Source organism: Poeciliopsis prolifica, unplaced genomic scaffold (genome assembly GCF_027474105.1).
Source record: "Poeciliopsis prolifica strain line A6 unplaced genomic scaffold, Auburn_PproV2 SCAFFOLD083, whole genome shotgun sequence".
NCBI lineage: Eukaryota > Metazoa > Chordata > Actinopteri > Cyprinodontiformes > Poeciliidae > Poeciliopsis > Poeciliopsis prolifica.
The window spans coordinates 388050-406823 of record NW_026562458.1 but is presented as its reverse complement, the minus strand read 5'-3'; the positions used below and the strand labels follow the sequence as shown (position 1 = coordinate 406823).

The 18774-nt window shown below is 39.9% G+C and overlaps 1 protein-coding gene across 1 annotated transcript; it reads right to left on the bottom strand.

Moving 5' to 3' along the window:
- Nucleotides 1-5132: 5132 nt before the first annotated feature.
- On the bottom strand, nucleotides 5133-12756 carry st8sia3 (ST8 alpha-N-acetyl-neuraminide alpha-2,8-sialyltransferase 3). The gene is made up of 4 exons (XM_055022284.1): nucleotides 12126-12756; nucleotides 8072-8191; nucleotides 6567-7124; nucleotides 5133-5821 (listed from the first exon to the last, which is right to left on the bottom strand). Exons 1-4 carry the CDS (start codon nucleotides 12380-12382, stop codon nucleotides 5539-5541), a joined length of 1218 nt encoding a protein of 405 aa, XP_054878259.1. The 5' UTR covers nucleotides 12383-12756; the 3' UTR covers nucleotides 5133-5538.
- Between the last annotated feature and the right edge of the window lie 6018 nt (nucleotides 12757-18774).

The window sequence follows — 18774 nt, the reverse complement described above, 5'->3', positions numbered from 1 at the left end:
ACAGCCTGACTTTCCACTGTGGGGCCAATTTAACACAATTTGTGTTCATTTTCACAGAGTGGGTCGTTATGATGGAGTTACTGCCACGATAAGAAACTACAATAAATAACATTAACAGAAGAAAGTCAGAATTTTACAAGAATAAAGTTGTTCAGTTAAGGAATCTGTTCAGTTAAGGAATCTGTTCAGTTTGGGGAATCTGTTCAGTTAAGGAATCTGTTCAGTTTAAATCTGTTTGTCCTAAAATCTGCTCCTCTTTTCCTTTTCCTCAGATGAATATCTGTATCATTATATTTGTAAATTTTTACATATTTAATTATGCAAAAATTGCAGTTTGCAACATATTTGGCAAATATTATTGGAATATGTGAACTTCATGAATATATCAGTTTAAAAATTATATAAATTCACTGCTTGCAAAATTAGTGCTAAACATTTTAATTATTCAACATATTTACTGGAAAATGTCAACTTCAGGAGGTATTAAAATTCTTAGATGAATACTTTTAAAAAGTTATTCAAATTGAAGGCGGTGTGAATTCGACCCGCAGCATTCAGATACTGAACACACCCAGAACCAGCAGAACCAGCAGAACCAGCAGAACCAGCAGAACCAGCAGAACCAGTAGAACCAGTCCAGACCTCAGCTCTGGCTGGGTCTCACAGTTTCTGTTTCTCGCCTCAAAGTTTCATCAAAATGAGAGAAAAAGTTTCAGAAAATGAACAGAAAACATTCAGTTTCAGCAGATCTTATAGATTTATTAGGATCATTTTGTATATTGATTTAAAAATTGGTTTCTAAGTTATTTATTTATTATTATTCTTCCTTTAAGTAAAGATGTTTTATTGGATTCATTTACATTTTCAACATCCTGATTAAAACAACCTGGTTTTCCTTTGGGGTCAAAGGTCATTTCAATCAAAAACATTGTCAGTAAAAATAAATGAGTATTTTTGTTTAATTAAATGTTGGTAAATAGTTTGTTAAGATGCAGGTGATTTTTGAGGTGATTTATTTGTTTTGCTTTTGAAACATTTCCTGAATTTTACTTTATTTTTTTCCATCTTGATCTGATTTGAAATCCAGACGTTTCTCCTCATATTGTTTTGCAAGAGCAGAGATGAGAGGGTCAGAGGTCAGAGGTCAGGTGACCCAGCATGCACCATGTGACCTCTGTCCAATCTGACCCAGATTCTGATCCCAGAAATATTCCCAGATTACAAGAAGTGGGAACGATAATCTGGATGTTTTTTTAAATCTCGGATTAAATACATAGAAAGTTTTATTGAACAGTTGAGATTTTTAAAAAGCGGCTGATCAGACGGTGATGAAGAGGAGCGGATGACGAAGGTCTGCATTGAACTGATGACAGGTGAGGTCAAAGCTGCGGTTTGGGGTCCCCTGAAGGGACTTTGGACCCAGGAATGTCCTGATTTGGCGCCACATGGACGCCGTCCCATCTGGAAGACTAAAGGTTGAGAAACGTGGAGGAATCGTTGCTGCGGCTGATAAAGAGACAACGTCCAGGATGACGTCCTGCGTCCTCTGATCCGTCCTCCGGTCGGACAGACGCAGGACGCCGAGTCCAACTGGGCTGGAGGACAAAAAAAATCATCTTTTATTCTGTTTTTTGTTGCTGTCTTTATTTCTTTCTGTCTCTATTTCTTGTCCTCTCTGTGCTTCAGCTGGTTTTTCTTCCTCTGCGACTTTCAGGGTGTAAAACTCCCTCCAGGTCCTCAGAGTTTCACCTTCCTGCCACTTCGGCCACCAGAGTCACATTCTCTGAATCTCTTCTCCAAGAGATCTCCAGAATAACCTTCGCCAACTTTTAAAGTCGTTTTACCGACATAAAAATCTAAGAAAAGAGAAATTATAGAAACACAGAAGCTGAACAAACTTATGTTTGAGTTTATTGAGTGATTAAATGATTAATACAGAGTAGATATAGTTTATTTCAAGTATTTGATGAATTGAAACATTTTTAAACTACAGTGTTTGTGTGATGTCTTGTACCTCTACTGTATAGTTAATCTGAATGACATAATGATTTGATGCAGCTGCTGTTTCATCCAAAATGCAAAAAAATACATTCTACTGAAACACAAATATGTTTGAAAATATAACCACATCACCCACTTTAACTAACTTTATGAATATTAAATCATGTTGCAAAATTATATTTCCCTTTTTCAGCAAGATTGAAACAATCTTTTTTGTCAAAGACACATTTCTAGTCATGTTTGTATTTTTGTTTACAAACAAAAGCAGAAAAATAAATGAAGGCAAAAAGCAGAAAATGCAGCTAAGCTTACAAAAATAGACCCAGTTTGGGTGACTTCACTCAAACATGGCAGCACATATAAAAACACGCAGAAAACACGGCATCCTCACCTGCAAGGAAAATTAGCATGTTGCATTCATTCACATTTAATGACCCTAAGGTTCATCCCGCGTTTAAAGGGCTGATAAAAATTAAAACAATAACAAACAACAAGGTTTTAAATCAGAATCAGTCTTTGATAACAGTAACTGACTGAAAATGTTAGTAAAAGAAGCAGTGGGGCTCCAAGAAAATGTAAGTACAGGTGGCTAAATATATAAAATGTCTTTCTTTTAATAAACTTAATTTTGTTTAAAATCATATGCATTTATTTATTGGGTTTTGCTTGATGAAAATGTATTTTTTAACAATTTTTTAGCAACCAATATTTTTTAGGAGGGGGCCATGGTCCCTCTTAGCCCCACTCTAAAGGTCGCCACTGCTGAGAAGCAACAACAGGAAAAAAAAACATTCTGCTTAAATACAGTCAGAAAAACCTGAGAATGCACATCCACAACATTTCCACCAACTTTCCAATTTATCCTGTAAATAAATGGATCAAAAATGACCCAAACCATTTTAATTAGCCTGATTTAGCTCATAGATGATAACATGACAAAATGTAAGGAGAATTATGTGTTTCCCATCACTGAGTCATAGACAGTGACAAATTGTGGCTTTAATTCTTGAAGTGCTTTCATTTTCCACCGACTCCCATTGTGAAATTAATGCTTGGCATAAAGTTATTTTCTCCATCGTTCTGTTCCAGTTAGCATCATTATTGGTAGATTCCTGCTTTATTGTTGCGTTTTAGACGCGATACGGCCTGTCCAGTGTGAACATCCAGCACCAGCGCAGGAGGTAGAGTGTTCTGTATGCAACGGAGCGGAAAGCCGGGGTGGAGGTCAGGCTGACGGATGGAGGCGCAGCACATTCAACATTTGTGCAGTCGCTCGCCCGTTGTTGCTGTCTCCTTGTAGATTTATAATCTAACAGCAACACTTGTTAGCCTTGGATTCAGCAGATTTACAGGTGCACAACATAACAGCAGCCAATTTATATTTCAGTCACGTAAGATAAAAAAAAAAAAAAAAAAAGATTACTCCAAAGTTTTAAACATGCATCAAAAAAGTTCTGTCAATTTGTCAAGGAGTTTAATGATAAAGATCAAAATCAGGTAAATTAATGGGCTTCTGGAAGCTAATGGTTTGCAGCTGTTTTTTAAGCTAACATTTGACTATCACCTAATTTTAAAACATAAATATTTGTTTAATGTAATCACTAGATCTAAGCAAAAACTCTGATTTAGTGAACAGAACAAAAGCAGCTAGCAATGGCACTAGCTAACAAACATTAGCATTCTCAAAGAAACCATAACAAATATGTTTTTTATTATTATTTATTGGGATTTAATACTTGTTTATAACAGTATCATAAAAGTAAAAAACTAATTGTTAGCAATGGTAGCTTGTTACTTTTTATTCTAGCCAACCAACATTAGCGTCGTAGGCCTGCTAGCTAACCAGGAGAAAATGATTAAATAATCTAAATTTAAATATTAGTTTTTCAGAAAACTAAAACCAAATGTCCAGCCAGCATGAAACTGGCTACAGAGTTGGAAAACAGATGAGTGTCTCCCTAACAACCAAAATGGCAGCTAACTGCTATTAGCTTTTGGCACTAGCTTCTGGACATTAGACATTATTTACGGCAGCTATTAGTAAATCTTTGAATGTAATTTTTGGATTATTGAAGGTAATGGGCTTAAATTATGACGTGTTTAAAAAAAGGCCACTTAGCACAGCTAGCATAAAATAGCAACTCTCAGAATTTTAGCAATCTAAAGCTGCTAACAAACCATCAGAAAATGTTTGACAATAGAAATGTGTTTTTGTGGAACTTGGCCTGAGTAAAAGTTTTTAAAGAATCAGAAAGCAGATTATTGTCACGCTAAATAAAAATGGCAGTTAGCTAAATAAAAATGACAGTTAGCTGTTATTAGCTAGCATTTTGTGGAGTTTTGTTTTCAGTTTTATCTTCACAACAATGCTTCTGGTGTTGAGTTGCTTTGTTTCCCATTTTAACTCCTCGTCTGTTTCCAGTCTATTAACTGGTTTTGCATTTGTTGCGACGCTTTCGGCATCTGATGTCGTCATCAGAGCCCTGACGTTTTAATGACGTCTTGATTTTTTCCAAAGCTCTCATTTTGGATGCTAACTAAGTCCACACATGTTTTCTGCACACCTAAGAATAATATTGAGACGATCAAAAGTTGGAAATGCACTTTCAGATTTTATATATAGCAAATAAAACTAACAGAAGTGCAGAAAAAATAAAACTTGATCAATCTTTCATTTAAACATTAGAAAGCAAAAACTTCAGTGAATTGGATTGTTGCTGTTTGGAGATCAGATTCTTCCCAAGAGCTGCAGCCATTTTCTCACCTGAGAGAAGCTGGCAGCCCATCTTCTTCGAATCTAACAAAATTGGTGTCAGTTTGTGCTACGTTTGTGCAGCAAAAATTTTCTTTTGTGCTGCTGTCATGTCAAAGAAGTTAATAAATGTCTCCAGAGGTCATCAAAGGTCAACCAGCTCCAAATGTTCACAAAATCAAAACAAAATTGGTGTCAATCAACCCTGCTGCATTTGTGCTGCAGCAAATTTAATTTGTGTTGCTATGGCTTTAAAGATATATCAGAAAGTTTAAAGGTCAGAAGGTCAACCAGTCCAGCCACATTAACCAACAAAATTGGTGTCAAATGTTTGTGCAGCAAAGATTTTCATTGCTATTTTTCTAAGCAAAAGCAGCACAAAAAAATGAAGCACAAAGTACAAAGTACAATGTTAACACCAGTTTTGTTGGATTTAAGCTGGTTGACCTTCTGAACTTTGAACTTTTATTAATGTCTTTCAAGCAAAAGCAGAGCAAAGAAAATATTCCTGCATCACAAAAGTTTGACAATAATTTTGACTGAATTTGTACCAGGATTCCAGTTAGCCTCTGTAAACTTTTTAATGCTTTTAAAATGCTAGCAGCACAAATGCAGCACAAAGGCCTGACGCTAATTTTATTGTTTTTGGTCGGCTTCCCCCACATCCTTTACGTCTTACGGCCCTGATTTTGCTTTTGCTCTGAATGACTCCAGGTCCGGTCCTCGCTGTAGTTTGGCCGTCGTTTGGCCGTTAGCTGTGCTGGTTAGCAGGATGAATCCAGCCGCTAAGCGCAGTGCGACAGGCTGAGCTTCAGCAGACCTTCGCTGTGCATCTTGTAGAGCAGCTTGAACTCGGCCGGCAGCTGGTGGGACTCCTGCCACTTGGTGGTGAACTTGGTGCCCTTCTTGTCGTAGTAATGGTACGGCAGCTCCTTCCCCGTGTTGGGGTCCCAGCCGAAGGGCCAGAACCCGTACAGGTGGATCTGGTCGCACATGGAGGACGCCAGCGTGTACATCAGGATCCCCGTGCTCAGGCGCTTCGGAGACAACTGCTTGGTTTTCCAGTATCTGCAGAGAAAAGAACAGCAAAGATCTATTTGGAAATGATGGATTTCCTTAATTTTGCTTGGTTGGTGGCAGGCAGAAGGCGGGGCTGATCCAGACTCATCCTGTAAGAACCGCCACTGACTAACAAGGTGAGGAAGAGTAAAAAACTCTCTTTGTCCTGGTTCTGCCTCTCAGAGGGGGAGACTCTCCACAGCGTCCCGGACAAAAGCGTCCAGGAGTTGTGGAGCTGCTGGAAGTGCTAATTCTCCCACTGCAGGTGGATTTAATGGGATTGCTGAAGATTAGGTTACTGTTACAAGCTGCCTACTTATCTGAGACACCATTAAGCGCCGGACTTAAATCCCCCTCCACAGTTACAGCCGCCTTTCATTCCCTTCGTTAAATAGCCGCTTCCTCATAATCCGGCTTTGCAGGCTAAAGCTCCTCTTTGCTGTAAACATAAAGCGAAGCTGCAGCATGTTAGCTTCTGGAAACCACTAAAAAACAGGATCTGGACACCGAAACGGTGGTCTTATTTCACAATCTGGAGGCTTCATGCACCTGGCAAAAGTATTTACACCCCTAAGCTGCTCAATATATCATGTGAATATCAGCAACAAACAGCTATGGATGAAATGGAGGCCTAGACAAAGTCCAGAGCTAAAACTGATCGAAATTGATGCATTAGACGCTCCATCAGCAGATGAACTAAACTTTGCTCACCTGCATCTAAAAGCTGAGTTTTCCCTGATGAAATGAGTCTTACTTGTTGATGTACTGCATGATGTTTCCAGGCCAGGCCAACTGGACCTTCAACTGGCCGCGATGTTCCACGAAGAAGTCCACCAGCGTCCTGGTGACCGTGGCCGACGTGTGGAAGAAGAACGCCGGGATCCACAGGATGGCTCTGTCCAGCTTCTTCAGGCTCAGGAAAAAGTTGTTCCTGTCCTGCACAGTCAGCAGATTATTGTAGTATTTCTCCAGGATGCTGGGGTTAAAGGTCGTCATGTTGGTCCGACGCCCAACGTCCTTCTTAAAAATCTCCGTTGGCGCGAAGTTGCATCGGAGGACAAAGTCGTATTTTTCGATCTGGGCCCCGCAGCGCGAGCCGGTCAGGATGCCGCTGTTCCCGATGACGGCGCAGACGTTGTAGCGCTTGTTGAGGACGGGCGAAACCTCCGGCAGGAGCGACCGGAAGTTCTCGCCGATGGAGTAGACATACTTGTGGCTGGAATAGTCAAAGTGCATCAGCTGGCCGACTTTGACGGAGTCCCGGGTCAAGGTGAAGTTACGGGGGACGTCGATGTGTTGAGAAATCTCCGTCCTGCAAGACGGTTCAGAGAAGTCTTAGTGGAAAAGTCTGATTATTTTAAATAAATCAACAAAACTCTCTTCTAAATGCTGTTTTATATAAGGTGTCATCATGTTGTGAAAGTACAATAAAAGTTAGATAATCTGGAAACATGAATCTCCTCCCTGAGCTACGTCTAAACAAATGACCAAAACCAACCAATCAGAGACAGGAGGCGGGTCTTTGCGCTGTTAACCAACCCTGTAAACGCGCTGTTAAATGTGGTGATGAAAAAATAACTCAACATTACAGAAAAATCATTTATCTGCTGTCATTTGTTGCACTGCTCATTAGCTTTAGAATTCACAACATGCTGTACTAATGGGACGTGATTGACAGCGCTAAGCCCCGCCTCCTGGCTCTGATTGGTTGTTTCTAGTTAGTACTAAAATATCTCCCTGGTTCAAACACAACATATTTTCCTCCTCCACTTAGAGTTTACCTGTCAGGTTACCTGCTTATATTTCTTAAAGAGCCAAAGCCAATCAGAGCCAAGAGGCGGTCCTTAGCGCTGTCAATCATCCTCATAAATGTGCTGTTAATTGTGCTAACAACTTAACGGTGCAGAACTGTTTATCTGCCATTATCAGTGGCCATGCTAATTAGCTTTAAAGCTACTGACAAGGAATGATTGAGAGCGCTAGGCCCCGCCTCCTGGCTCTGATTAGTTGTTCTTGGTTAACACTGAGAAAAGACAGAGGAGCTACATTTTTTTCACAGATGTCTCAATAATTTAAAAAAACTTTTTTTATAAAACTTACAAACTGCAACTTTAAATAAACATGTTTAATAAAATATTTCCACGTCTTTTTGTAAAACGTCCAGTTTTCAGTAACTTTGGGTAATTTTCTGCTTCAGCTGCTGTTTGCTCCACATCCTGAAGCCGTTTGCACTAAAAGCCTGTCAGGCTGTTGCCATACCTCAGCTGTGAGAAAGCTGTGCTGTTGTACCTCCATTTAGAGGCGTTCTGCAGATCCTCGGTCAGAGCGCTGGACAGAGGAAGGAAATCTGGATCCAGGTACTTCATGGCCAGCTGGGAGCTGCAGAGCAAACCAGTTGATTAACTGGGTTTTCCTGCAGCAGCGTTTCCAGTTCAACGGGTTTTCAGAAGCAGTTCAGCTCGTCTGCATGCAGACGCATCGGAAATGTAAAACAAATCAGTTTTTAAATGTCTTATAAAAATAACTGCTTCAAGTTGAGATTAATTTAAGCAATAATCAGACAGGTCCATCATTTAAACCAATATGGAGTCTTAATGTAAAAAAAATGTCTAAACTATTTTTTAAATGTTTCTTCAACAAATAACTCAATATTTTATTTTATTTTTTTTATATAATTATATATTTAGCTGTCAAGGCAACAAAAAACAAGTTTGATTAAATAAACAGCCAAATAAACAGCAGGGAAACTAATTTCAAACACAGATTATAAAACATTTTTTTCTGCTCCAGTTAATCTTTACACTGTAAAAACACAAAATCTTAACAACTATTTGTGTCTAGTTTTTAAGCAAATATTTTTAGCACACATGAAATAACATAAAATCAACTTAAGAGTAACTTTATCCTCTGCTAAAATGTTACTTTTAATTGATTTTTTTCTTATTTGCATTAGAAACTAGATAAAAATATTTGGTGAGATTTTGTGTTTTTGCAGTGCAGCTCAGTAAAACCTGTCTGATTACCTGCTTATATCTCTTAAAGGGCCAGAAACACATTGACATCTGGATTAAACTAGAATAAAAAGTTGAATTTTGACAGAATGAGACGTAAAAATTTTATTTATTTGTTGGTTATCAGAATATTGGAGCTGAATTGCTTCTAAAAACCGCAGCAACAAAATGGTTCAGAAAACCAGATGCATTCAAATCATTTTCATTTACGCTGTCGGCTCAGTGTAAATGCAGACTCTCAGTCTCTTTTCTGTATCTGGAAGATTCTTATTTATTCAAAGCGCAAATAACTTCAAAGTTGAGCTTAGAAGTTAGTAAGAAAGCCAAAAAGTTGCAGCAACGTTGCCCATCTTAACAAGTTGTTAGCAGAGGATCCAAACATTGGATAAAATATTATATTTTTCAGCTTTTACTGATTTAATCATTTCTTTTTTTACTTTAAATGTTTTTCCAAATATTTAAAATTCTCTTGTTAAGATGAACAGTTTTTGTAGTAAAAGAAAGTAAACATAAATTCTCCTTCTATCATTTCTCTACATGAGGAAATATACTCAATTAGTAACTGGTGTAATATTTATTTTTTATAGATTTATAATGTAGCTGATTTTTCATCAATACAATTTTTTATTGAAATATAAATGTTTAAAATATAAAAAAATGGTTTTTATTTTTACTTTGATGACAATAAAAACCTGGAACTGCTACGTTAGCTAGCTTTACCATTTTTCCGCCTTTTTCACCAACTTTCTTCTGAGTTTCTTTGAAAAAACAACTTTAGTTATACAAAACAAAACATCTGCAAAAATCTGCATAATAAAGTGTAAAATTGAACAACAAACTATAATGCTGACATGTAAAAAACTATGTTTGTGTTTTCCCGCCTTTTTCTTAAGCGCAGTCAGTTAGCATTAGCATGTTAGCATCTTCATAAGCACTGGGAAAGGTTAAAAAACTAGTTCAAAACTGCTACAATAGCTATGCTAAAGCTAACTTAAGAAACTAAACCCCTGTTTAATAACTCCAAAAAAACAAATCTGGATCCTTGATTACAATATGAAAATAATCACATGTCAAATTAGAGCAACAAGAAGTTAAAAGGATGTTCAGTAACCGGGTCATTCATGTCGGCAAACAGATTATTTCAGGCAGAAGGAAGCAGTGCTGAATCAGAAACAGCTTAAGATACTAAAAATACTCATTTATAGCTCAATTTGTTGTTTTTGTATTTAATGTCAAAGGTTTATAAAAGTGTCTTTTTTGCCTTTTCTTTTACTAACCAACTTTTTGTCATGAAAACAATATTTTTAATCTCTTTCCATTGATGCTGTTCCAAAATCAACACTAAAAGTTGCCAAGGCAAAGTCAGCGTCTTTGGCTCAACTTTGCTTTGTCTCATCTGTGAAACAAAGTTGTTGCAGTCGGCTGCAGATTTATTTGTTTTGTTTTGTTTTCCAGCCAAACGGAGCTGAAGCAAAAGCTGCTGGTTGTAGTTAGACGGGTAGAAAACATCGCTCTGTATTCACCTCAGGTCAGGTTTACGAGGCGGCCTCTCGCTGCAGCAAAGAGGTAAAAAAACAACAACAATACAAAAACATCTGACTTCTCAGCTTTAAACCGACACCAGAGGCTCTAAAATCACATTGGAGCTGAACATGCAGCTGACGCAAAAATGAAATCATAATGATGAAAATAATCAGGCTGCTTGGAAGGAAAATCTACAGAAAGTCAGATATTTTGCACAGTGCTGTCATTTAAATATAGAGTTGCTAATCTGAGTGACAGAAAAGAGACTTAGCAAAAAAGGTCAAAGGTCAAACACAACTAGTGATGAGAAAATCCGTTAGATATTAACATAAAGTGCATAAAAGTATTCAGTCCAAGGAAGTTTTACGTCATCAATGATTTTATAAATCTATCAAGAAAAATAACATTGCTAAAGTGAAATGCCGACATATTTAGCATAAGCTAATGCTAAAGTGCATTTCCAACATATTTAGGGAAACTCAATGCTAAATTGCTAAAGTCGTGTTTAGAGAAACTAATGCTAAGGATAAATGTATTAAAAAGTTAGCAAAAATGTCAAAACGCATTAGTCGAAAAATAGCTTATCTATTAGCATATTAGCGTATGGTGCCCTATGTCTCATTCTAGTAACTTAAACATAAAGTTCCTCAGTAGCAACATTTGACACTTGACATGCTAACTCTAGCATGTTGTTAGTGCATCCAACCAGAACCTGTGCTATGCTAATGCCCCACCCGTCTCGCACTCTGACCCTAGACAGTTGGTTTCAGACGAACCGACTCGGACCGTAACGAGTTTAATTGGATGAGTTAACATTGTGAAATACAGCAACGTTCATATTCTCCCCAGAGGAATCGTTAAAAGCTGTTAGGAGCTGCAGAGGAAAGTCAATAACACCGAAACACTGATGCACAGTTCAGAGCAGAAGCTTTACAGCCTGACAGCTTCACAGCTTCCCTCACCTCTTCCTGTCTGCTTCCAATTTTATTTTCAATATTTTAGATAAACTCTATGAAAGATGGATGAGCTTACACTGTTCTGGCGGAAACTGTCACCAACATCTAAAAAACATAACATTAGCAGAAGCTAATGCTAAAGCGCTATACCAAGGCGATATGTAGCAGAAGCTAATGCTAATGCCCTGTTGGCTCCCTTTGCGCAATAACTTTAAAGTCCTCAGTGTTCAGTTTTACTTCTCTAAACGGTGATTATTAGCTTTAACAGAATACTTTGTTTTCAAACTAAAACTTTATTTAGTAAGAGAGCAACATATTTAACTTTAACAGGAGGTTAGCTTGTTAACTTTATATTTAGTTAACAAGCTAATATTAGCTCCAACTACATATTTGTTTGAAACTAAATGTTAAACTTGCTAACTATATCATAATTAAAGCTACATATTTAGCCTGCTAATGAGTTAGCTAGCTTGCTAACTGTTTTTGTTTTAGCTAAATTAGCTTTAGTGCTAAATTTTGAACTTGGTTTGTAAATATTTACATTGAAGCCATTGCAGCTTGTTAGCTAAATGTGTTTAAAGCTAAATATTTCTCTCTCAGTAAATATTAAACTAGATATAGTAAATATTTCACTTCCTGCCTGTCAGGAAAATCAGTTTCTATTTGAGACTTTTTGGGTCCAACTGGCAGGAAGTGAGGGATGGATTAAGATTCTGCAGAGACTGAGGATCTGTGACATGATGAGTCAGGTTTGGCTTTTCAGAGCCAATGGAAACAGAGCAGGCCTCATCAGAACCTCATCAGAACCTCCTCTGGACTCACCGGAACCCCGTGTGGAACATGTACATCCTGGGGCCTCCGTTGGCCCCGAACCGCGGGGATCCGGGCAGGAAGTCCTTCTTGATGGACACGTAGCTGATGAGCGACAGGATGAGCAGCGCCACGCTGAAGATGATGAGCCCCAGCGCGCTGGCGACGCGCACCATCCTGCCGCGCCGCGGGCAGCCGCCGTCCCGGGCCGCAGCCTCAGCGAGCGGCCGTAGCGCGGCGCGCAGCGCGGACAACCAGGCGCGTCGCATCGGCGCGCCGCATCTGCGCACCGCGTCTGCGGCGGAGCGAAAGGCGGCTGTCAGAGGTCCATGTGGGGCGGAGGGAGGAGGCTCAGGGTGGTGTTACCTCACAGGCCGCGCTGGAGACCCGCAGCTTCACCGCCTGTCTGAATGCGTGACGCGTTCACGGCCCGCTCCTCCTGCAGGCTGCAAAGCAGAGCAGAAGCTGGACGGTTTCCCGGCATCCATGGCGGCTCAGATCCGACTCATCGTCCTCCTGCAAGGCGCCGAGAGCAGAGAGGCAGCGAGAAGATGGATGCTGCTCTGCATCTGCATCCTCCGCGTCGGTCTCCTTCCTCCTCCTGCTCCTCCTCCTCCTCTTCCTCCTCCTGATGCTGCTGGTTCAGGCTGATTAATTAAACTGCTGTCGCTTTAAGGAGAAGCTGCTCCTGTAAGGCTGTAATCAGATAAACAAGCGGCAGCGGCAGCAACGTCCGAGGCGGAGCTTCAGGAGAGAGAGGACAGGCAGCCAAACGTCTCCAGACACCGAATTAACCCACAGCACCTGAACGCAGCGCGAAGCGCCGCAAAATCAGGCAGCAGCGCAAAAACTGCGTCACATCACTTCAGCAAAAACCCATCACATTTATTTACTTACATTTATATTCAGGCTTTTCTACATTTTTTTCTCCTGCTTGAGATTATTTTTCATTTTTAGAGCAGATGGATCATCCAGCATCGAAATGACCTCATTTGACCCAGAATGTTTCCCACATCATCACCTCTCCACCACCGTGCTCTGCTGCATCAGCAAGACCTCAATGTCAGATACATAATTAGTTAAACATTTAGCTATGATGCTGAATATTTAGCTTCCTATTAACCTGGATAAATATTTAGATACAAACTGATTTGAGTCAAATCTTAAACTAAATATTACGTTTGTTTAACTTGCAAGCTAAATGTTTATCTAACTAAACGAGCTTCATACTTACTTCAAACTAAATAAATTTTGATAGCAACTTAAACATGTGGTTTCAGCAGAATATTTAGTTTGGCAAACTAAATATCTAGTTTTCTAATTGAATATTTGATCTTTTGCAGGTGAAATAAACCAAATTATTATTGTTGTTTTTGAGCCTGATGCTGACGGGTCAATCTGTGAGTTTGATCACCTGCTGCATATTTTCCCATGATTCTCTGGGAAGTCTTTAAACTTTCACTCAGTTTTTCCTCTTGGTTTGATGAATAATAAAGTTCAGAACAAACTGAGCAGACGCATCATTTCCTTCACTCCGGCGCCTGGAGATGAAACCCAGGAAATAACGGTTGCCTTTAGCCTGGGAGCCAAACTGGGATAAAGAGAATAAATGAGACAGGCTGATGGGAAAGCACACACACACACACACACACACACCACACACACACACACACACACACACACACACACACACACACACACACACACACACAGTGTGAGTGATGTACAGGCGGCTCCGTCCTCCATCACTCCGGTGGACATAAAGCGCCACATCCTGCCGTTTCCTCTCACAGCTCATCTCCAGCCTCGGTTCGCAGGCGGCCATGATGAATCACGAGACGCGGACGCCGGATTGGTCAGCCTGACCTTGAACATTCAGCTTCGTTAAAACCGGATAATAAATACCCGCCGGACCAGAACCAGTTATTTTTAGCAGCTTTCTGTCCGTCTGCAGCTTCAAAAGCTAAATGAGAGACAGAAACTAAAACTAAACCTCAGACGCTCTGATGTTTCTGTTCAGGTCATTTCTGTGAATCCAAACATTTTCACTCAAATAAATAAAAATCTGACTTTCCAAACTGAAAACACAAAATATCAGAGAGAACTTAATAATGCAAACATGTTTAAAACGCTTAAAGACAAAACTAAGTGAAAAATACAGGAGCTCATATCTCATCAATAATTCCTTAACACTGATTGTAAAACTACTAGTTAAGTGTCAACTAGCAGTTTGAATATGAGCTCCAAGGTAACTAAAGAGTTAGTTAGAAATAGATCATATTCAGTGCTAAGAACTGAATATTAGCTGAGATTTAAATATTTTGGAGCTAAATAATTAGATATTGAGCTGGTAAATATTTAGCCAATTTAGCTACTCAATATTTCACTTGAAGCTAAATATATTTGATCTTTTGTCTCTGAAAGCCATCGCCTTCTGCAGACGTCTTCGGTTTATGTTTTGCTGTTTATTGTTGGTTTATTATTTTCCTCACATCCTTTTGTAAGCCTGTCTGTCCTTCATTTATCTGGGAAATCAGAACCTGCTGCTGGTTTCTCTCCTGACTGTAAACAGAATCGATTGGTTGGCCATTGATCCGATCCGTGATGACGACCTGAAAAAGGACGGAGATCAGAGCATCATCGCAAAACCTGCTTCATGTCTGGAGCAGAGACTCAGAACGACGGTCAAAACGCCGAAGATGCTGAAATTATAAAACAAATAACCTAAAAATGTCCACATTTTTATCTTTACTGAATTATTTATTGTTTCCTTAATGGCAATAATAAATAACTGATCAATAATCATGAAGTTTGAGTTTTATTTTTACTACTATATTCAATATACGGTCAGATTTTTTAAAGTTTAAAATAATAAACTTTTATGTTTCTTCAGTAACAAATTGCTGCATCCTTGGTGCACAAAGTGACGTCATCACAGAACCAGAACCAGAACCAAAACGGATCCAAACTGTTTCATCATTTTAAATTCCTGCTGCTTTATGCATCATTTTTATTTTAAATGTTTCCTTATGCTCAAACAACACGCAATAAAAAAGAGAAATATTGGCCAATACCGATATTTGTACCGATATATCGTGGATCGATAGTAAAAGTTTACAGATATTTTGACGTCTAAAAGCCGTTCTTATGGGAAACTTTAAATAAATTAAACCTTTAGTGGAAATTATTGATGAGAAGAATCCAAAACTTTAGGACTAATTAAAGAAAACTAGCAGTAGTTTGGTTTTCTTCAGGTTATGCCCAACATTTCTCTTTCATAAATGGTCTAGTCCAATCAAATGGTTGATAAATCATGTGGATGTGAATGTGGGTTCCTCTGAAGAGCCGCCGAAGCCTGAAGGTTTAATACAGATTTATTAATCATCTTCAGAGGAAATGATCTGTAAAATGACGATCAATATCTACAACTCACTGACTGGGCAGGTTGATCATTGTTTCAACTGGATCCCAGTTTGACACTGGTTTCTGACCGACGGCTGATATCTCTGTTTGTTTTTGGACAATGGCTCCCGGATGATCCATACAGAAACAATGCAGCAGGAAACTGAGTCATAGTTTCATATTCTGGGAATTTAGTTCATGAATTTTGAACATTTATGAGAGATTTGACTTTTAATGAGACACAAAACGCCTGAGCTGCTTTTATTCTGATTCATGTTCAGGGAAAAATTTAGATTTTATCTTTTTAAAGAAAAGATAATTGCTGCTTGCTAATGTTAGCTAGCAGCTAACCTTAACTAGGAGCTAACCTTAGCTAGGAGCTAACATTAGCTCCTAGCTCTCCTCCTCTTCCTCCTCTTTTTGCTCCTCCTCCTCTTGCTCCTCCTCTTCCTCCTCCTCCTCTTCCTCGCGGCCCCCTGCTGGTAGGCAGTAACCTGTAGAGATGATGATCTATTGATTTCTGCTCCAGGGATGTTTGACAAGCAGGCAGGTTTGAGCTTCACTTGTTCAGAAATTAGCGGCGTTAACCAGACGGAGGTCGACTCCGTGACTTCCTGCTTCGCCGCCGTCCGGCTCTGGAATCCGGAGCGACGTTCCCGTTTGATCCTTTCTGCAGCAGGAGGAGGAAAACTGCTGATCGGAATCAATAAAACGATCGATGTGGACAGACAGACGTAGGAATGTCCTGCTTCAGTTCCACAGTTTTATTAATCAGTGCTGATCAGATCTGAAGGTTTGGACTTTGACTAGGCCATTGCATCTCCTTAAAAGGGCAGTTTATGTAAAACTGTCTTTAAAATTATATTCCCTCATTACAAACATAAACGATGTTTTTCATGCATATTTGAAGACTTTTTTAATCTCCATGGCAACCATTCAGCTGTACAAAACGTCTGGGTGGACTTAGCCCCGCCTTCAGGGCACCGCTCCTTCAGACTAGCCAGCAGCAATTAGCAAACAGCTCATTCTCAGAGTAAAAACGTTGTTAAAGGGTTAATAGAGGAGCCATGTTGGGATGACTTCCTGGAGGCGGAGCCTCAGGAAGAACAGAAGCTTCTTAAAGAGACACAGGCCCAATTTGAAGGTCAGGTCATATTTGATCCATGTAGCATTTTTACAACAACTAATTTAATTCTGCTATAAAATATGTAATACCGTCCTTTAATTATTCTTTTCTTTTGGAGTTTCCTCCAGAAACTTCAACCATCGGACACAAACATAATTGTAGATTTTAGTAAAACATGTAAATATTTTCAGTAAAAGTTCCAATAACAGCACTGATCAGTTGGACCCCTGGTTCTAAACTTTTCAGGAGGTGAAAATCGTCTCGTCAGCCATTTTAAAGGCGTCTTAAAGGGCTGAGTGCTGACGGCTGCATGTTTTCACCACATGTCAGCCTGTAAATCAGCTCATCAGCGCAGCAGGCGGACATGTTGGGTTTCTGAACATGTGTCTGCGTACGCACCCTCTAACTAAATGGACGGCTCTAATCACCTCAGAGGGAAGAACCTCTCCCCCCGACCGCCGCCTCTTAACGGATCCTAACGGCCCCCAGCGCTCGGCCGTTTCCTACTGAGAAATGAAATACACCACTAATGGTTTATCACAAACACGGCTAATGCTTTACGCAGACCTCTTACCATTAATAAATGATGACTTGTAAAAGGGGGAAGGGGAGCAGTGAAAGCTGGCGGACCCTAAGAGGCTCGACGTTGGATCGGTGTCAGAAATTAAACAGAAAAAGGAACTTTGGGTTTGTCTCATTTTGTAACAACCAGGCGGTTAAACGCAGCGATTGGTTAAAACCGAAGATCAATCAGGATATCAGAAACTGAACGTTTAGTTTCTGAGTTTATTCAACCAGAGCAACTGATGGATGAAATACAGGAAATACATGATGATGAGCTGAAATCAGGTTTCTGACATAAACTGAGGAAAGTTTAGGATTCAGGAGGGAAAAGAAACTGAAATACTTTGATTGTTCCGCATTTCACCAGCAGAGATCAGAAAGTGGGTTAAAAATCATCTACCATCCATTCATCCTCTCATTCATCCATTCATCCTCTCATTCATCCATTCATCCTCTCATTCTTCCACTCATTCATCCATTCACCCTCTCATTCATCCATTCATCCTCTCATTCATCCTCTCATTCATCCATTCATCCTCTTTATTTCCAGATGTTTTTTTTTTCCTCTCATTTTCTTATTTTTCATTTCATTTCTTTCTCTCCAGCTGCAGCTGATCGTCCTGTAAAGATTTTCTGCCCGCTGATCTGATCCAGTGAAACTGGTGAACTCGTAGTGGTTCTGTTCTGGTACCGGTACCGACCCGCTCCCCGGTGTCCTCATTAACCCGTCCTCCAGGCCGCCGTCCATCTCTGCTCTGCTGTAATAACATCCTGGCCCCGTCGCATCGTTTAACTTTTTTAATTAAAAGAGACGCCGCTCTATTAACCCGGGTCGTCTCGGTGTCATTTGTCCCGTTTGGCGGCGGACCTCTGGGACCGGGCCGGCGGCGCGGCCCCCGCTGCCGCGGCAGCAGGCGCGAGGCGTCGGGTGAGTTATGGCGCCGGCATGAAGAGGCCAAATCATAAGTTTCTGCCTCGTCCTGCTGCTGATCTGTGAGGACGGAGATGAAGGGAGACAGCTGCATGAGGAAAGGCTGCAGGGGTCGCGACCTCTACCTGTCTCCGTCCCTCTGCGGCTGCAGCTCTGACTCTTCTCTGCTTTTGTTCTTAGTTATGAATTATTTTGTGGGAATTTATTTTAAATGACGCTGTAAATGTTAAGATTTGGTGAAACGTCTCAGTTTCACTTTGGCGTCATGGAAGCTGCTTTTTGATCTGTTTTCATTTAAACAGAACCGAGACTCAGTCCTGAAACGTTTCATTTGTTTAATAATCTGGGACTGAATGAGAGATTAGCTGCAGGAGTTTGGAGTGAAATGATGCTTCGTCTCTTCATTCAGCAAAATGTTACAGAACAAAAAACTGTTTTCACTTCACAGTCTGGATTCTCTTCATCCTCACGTTTTCCCACCTGATAGGAAAACAAGAAGCTTTCTGATATAATGGCTCAAACAGAACCAAACCAGACCAGACCAGACCAAACCAAACAGAACCGAACAGAACCGAGGTTTGCAGTCGGACCAGTTTTCTTTCTTCGATTCGTCTCCAGACTCTGAACCAATACATTTG

Coding starts and splice junctions, on each gene's coding strand:
- st8sia3 (XM_055022284.1), bottom strand. CDS start 12,382: ATGCGACGCGCCTGGTTGTCCGCGCTGCGCGCCGCGCTACGGCCGCTC. Junction 7,125..8,071: donor ACAGCTTTCTCACAGCTGAG/GTATGGCAACAG, acceptor ACCGTCTTGCAG/GACGGAGATTTCTCAACACA. Junction 5,822..6,566: donor ATCATGCAGTACATCAACAA/GTAAGACTCATT, acceptor TTTTCTCTGCAG/ATACTGGAAAACCAAGCAGT.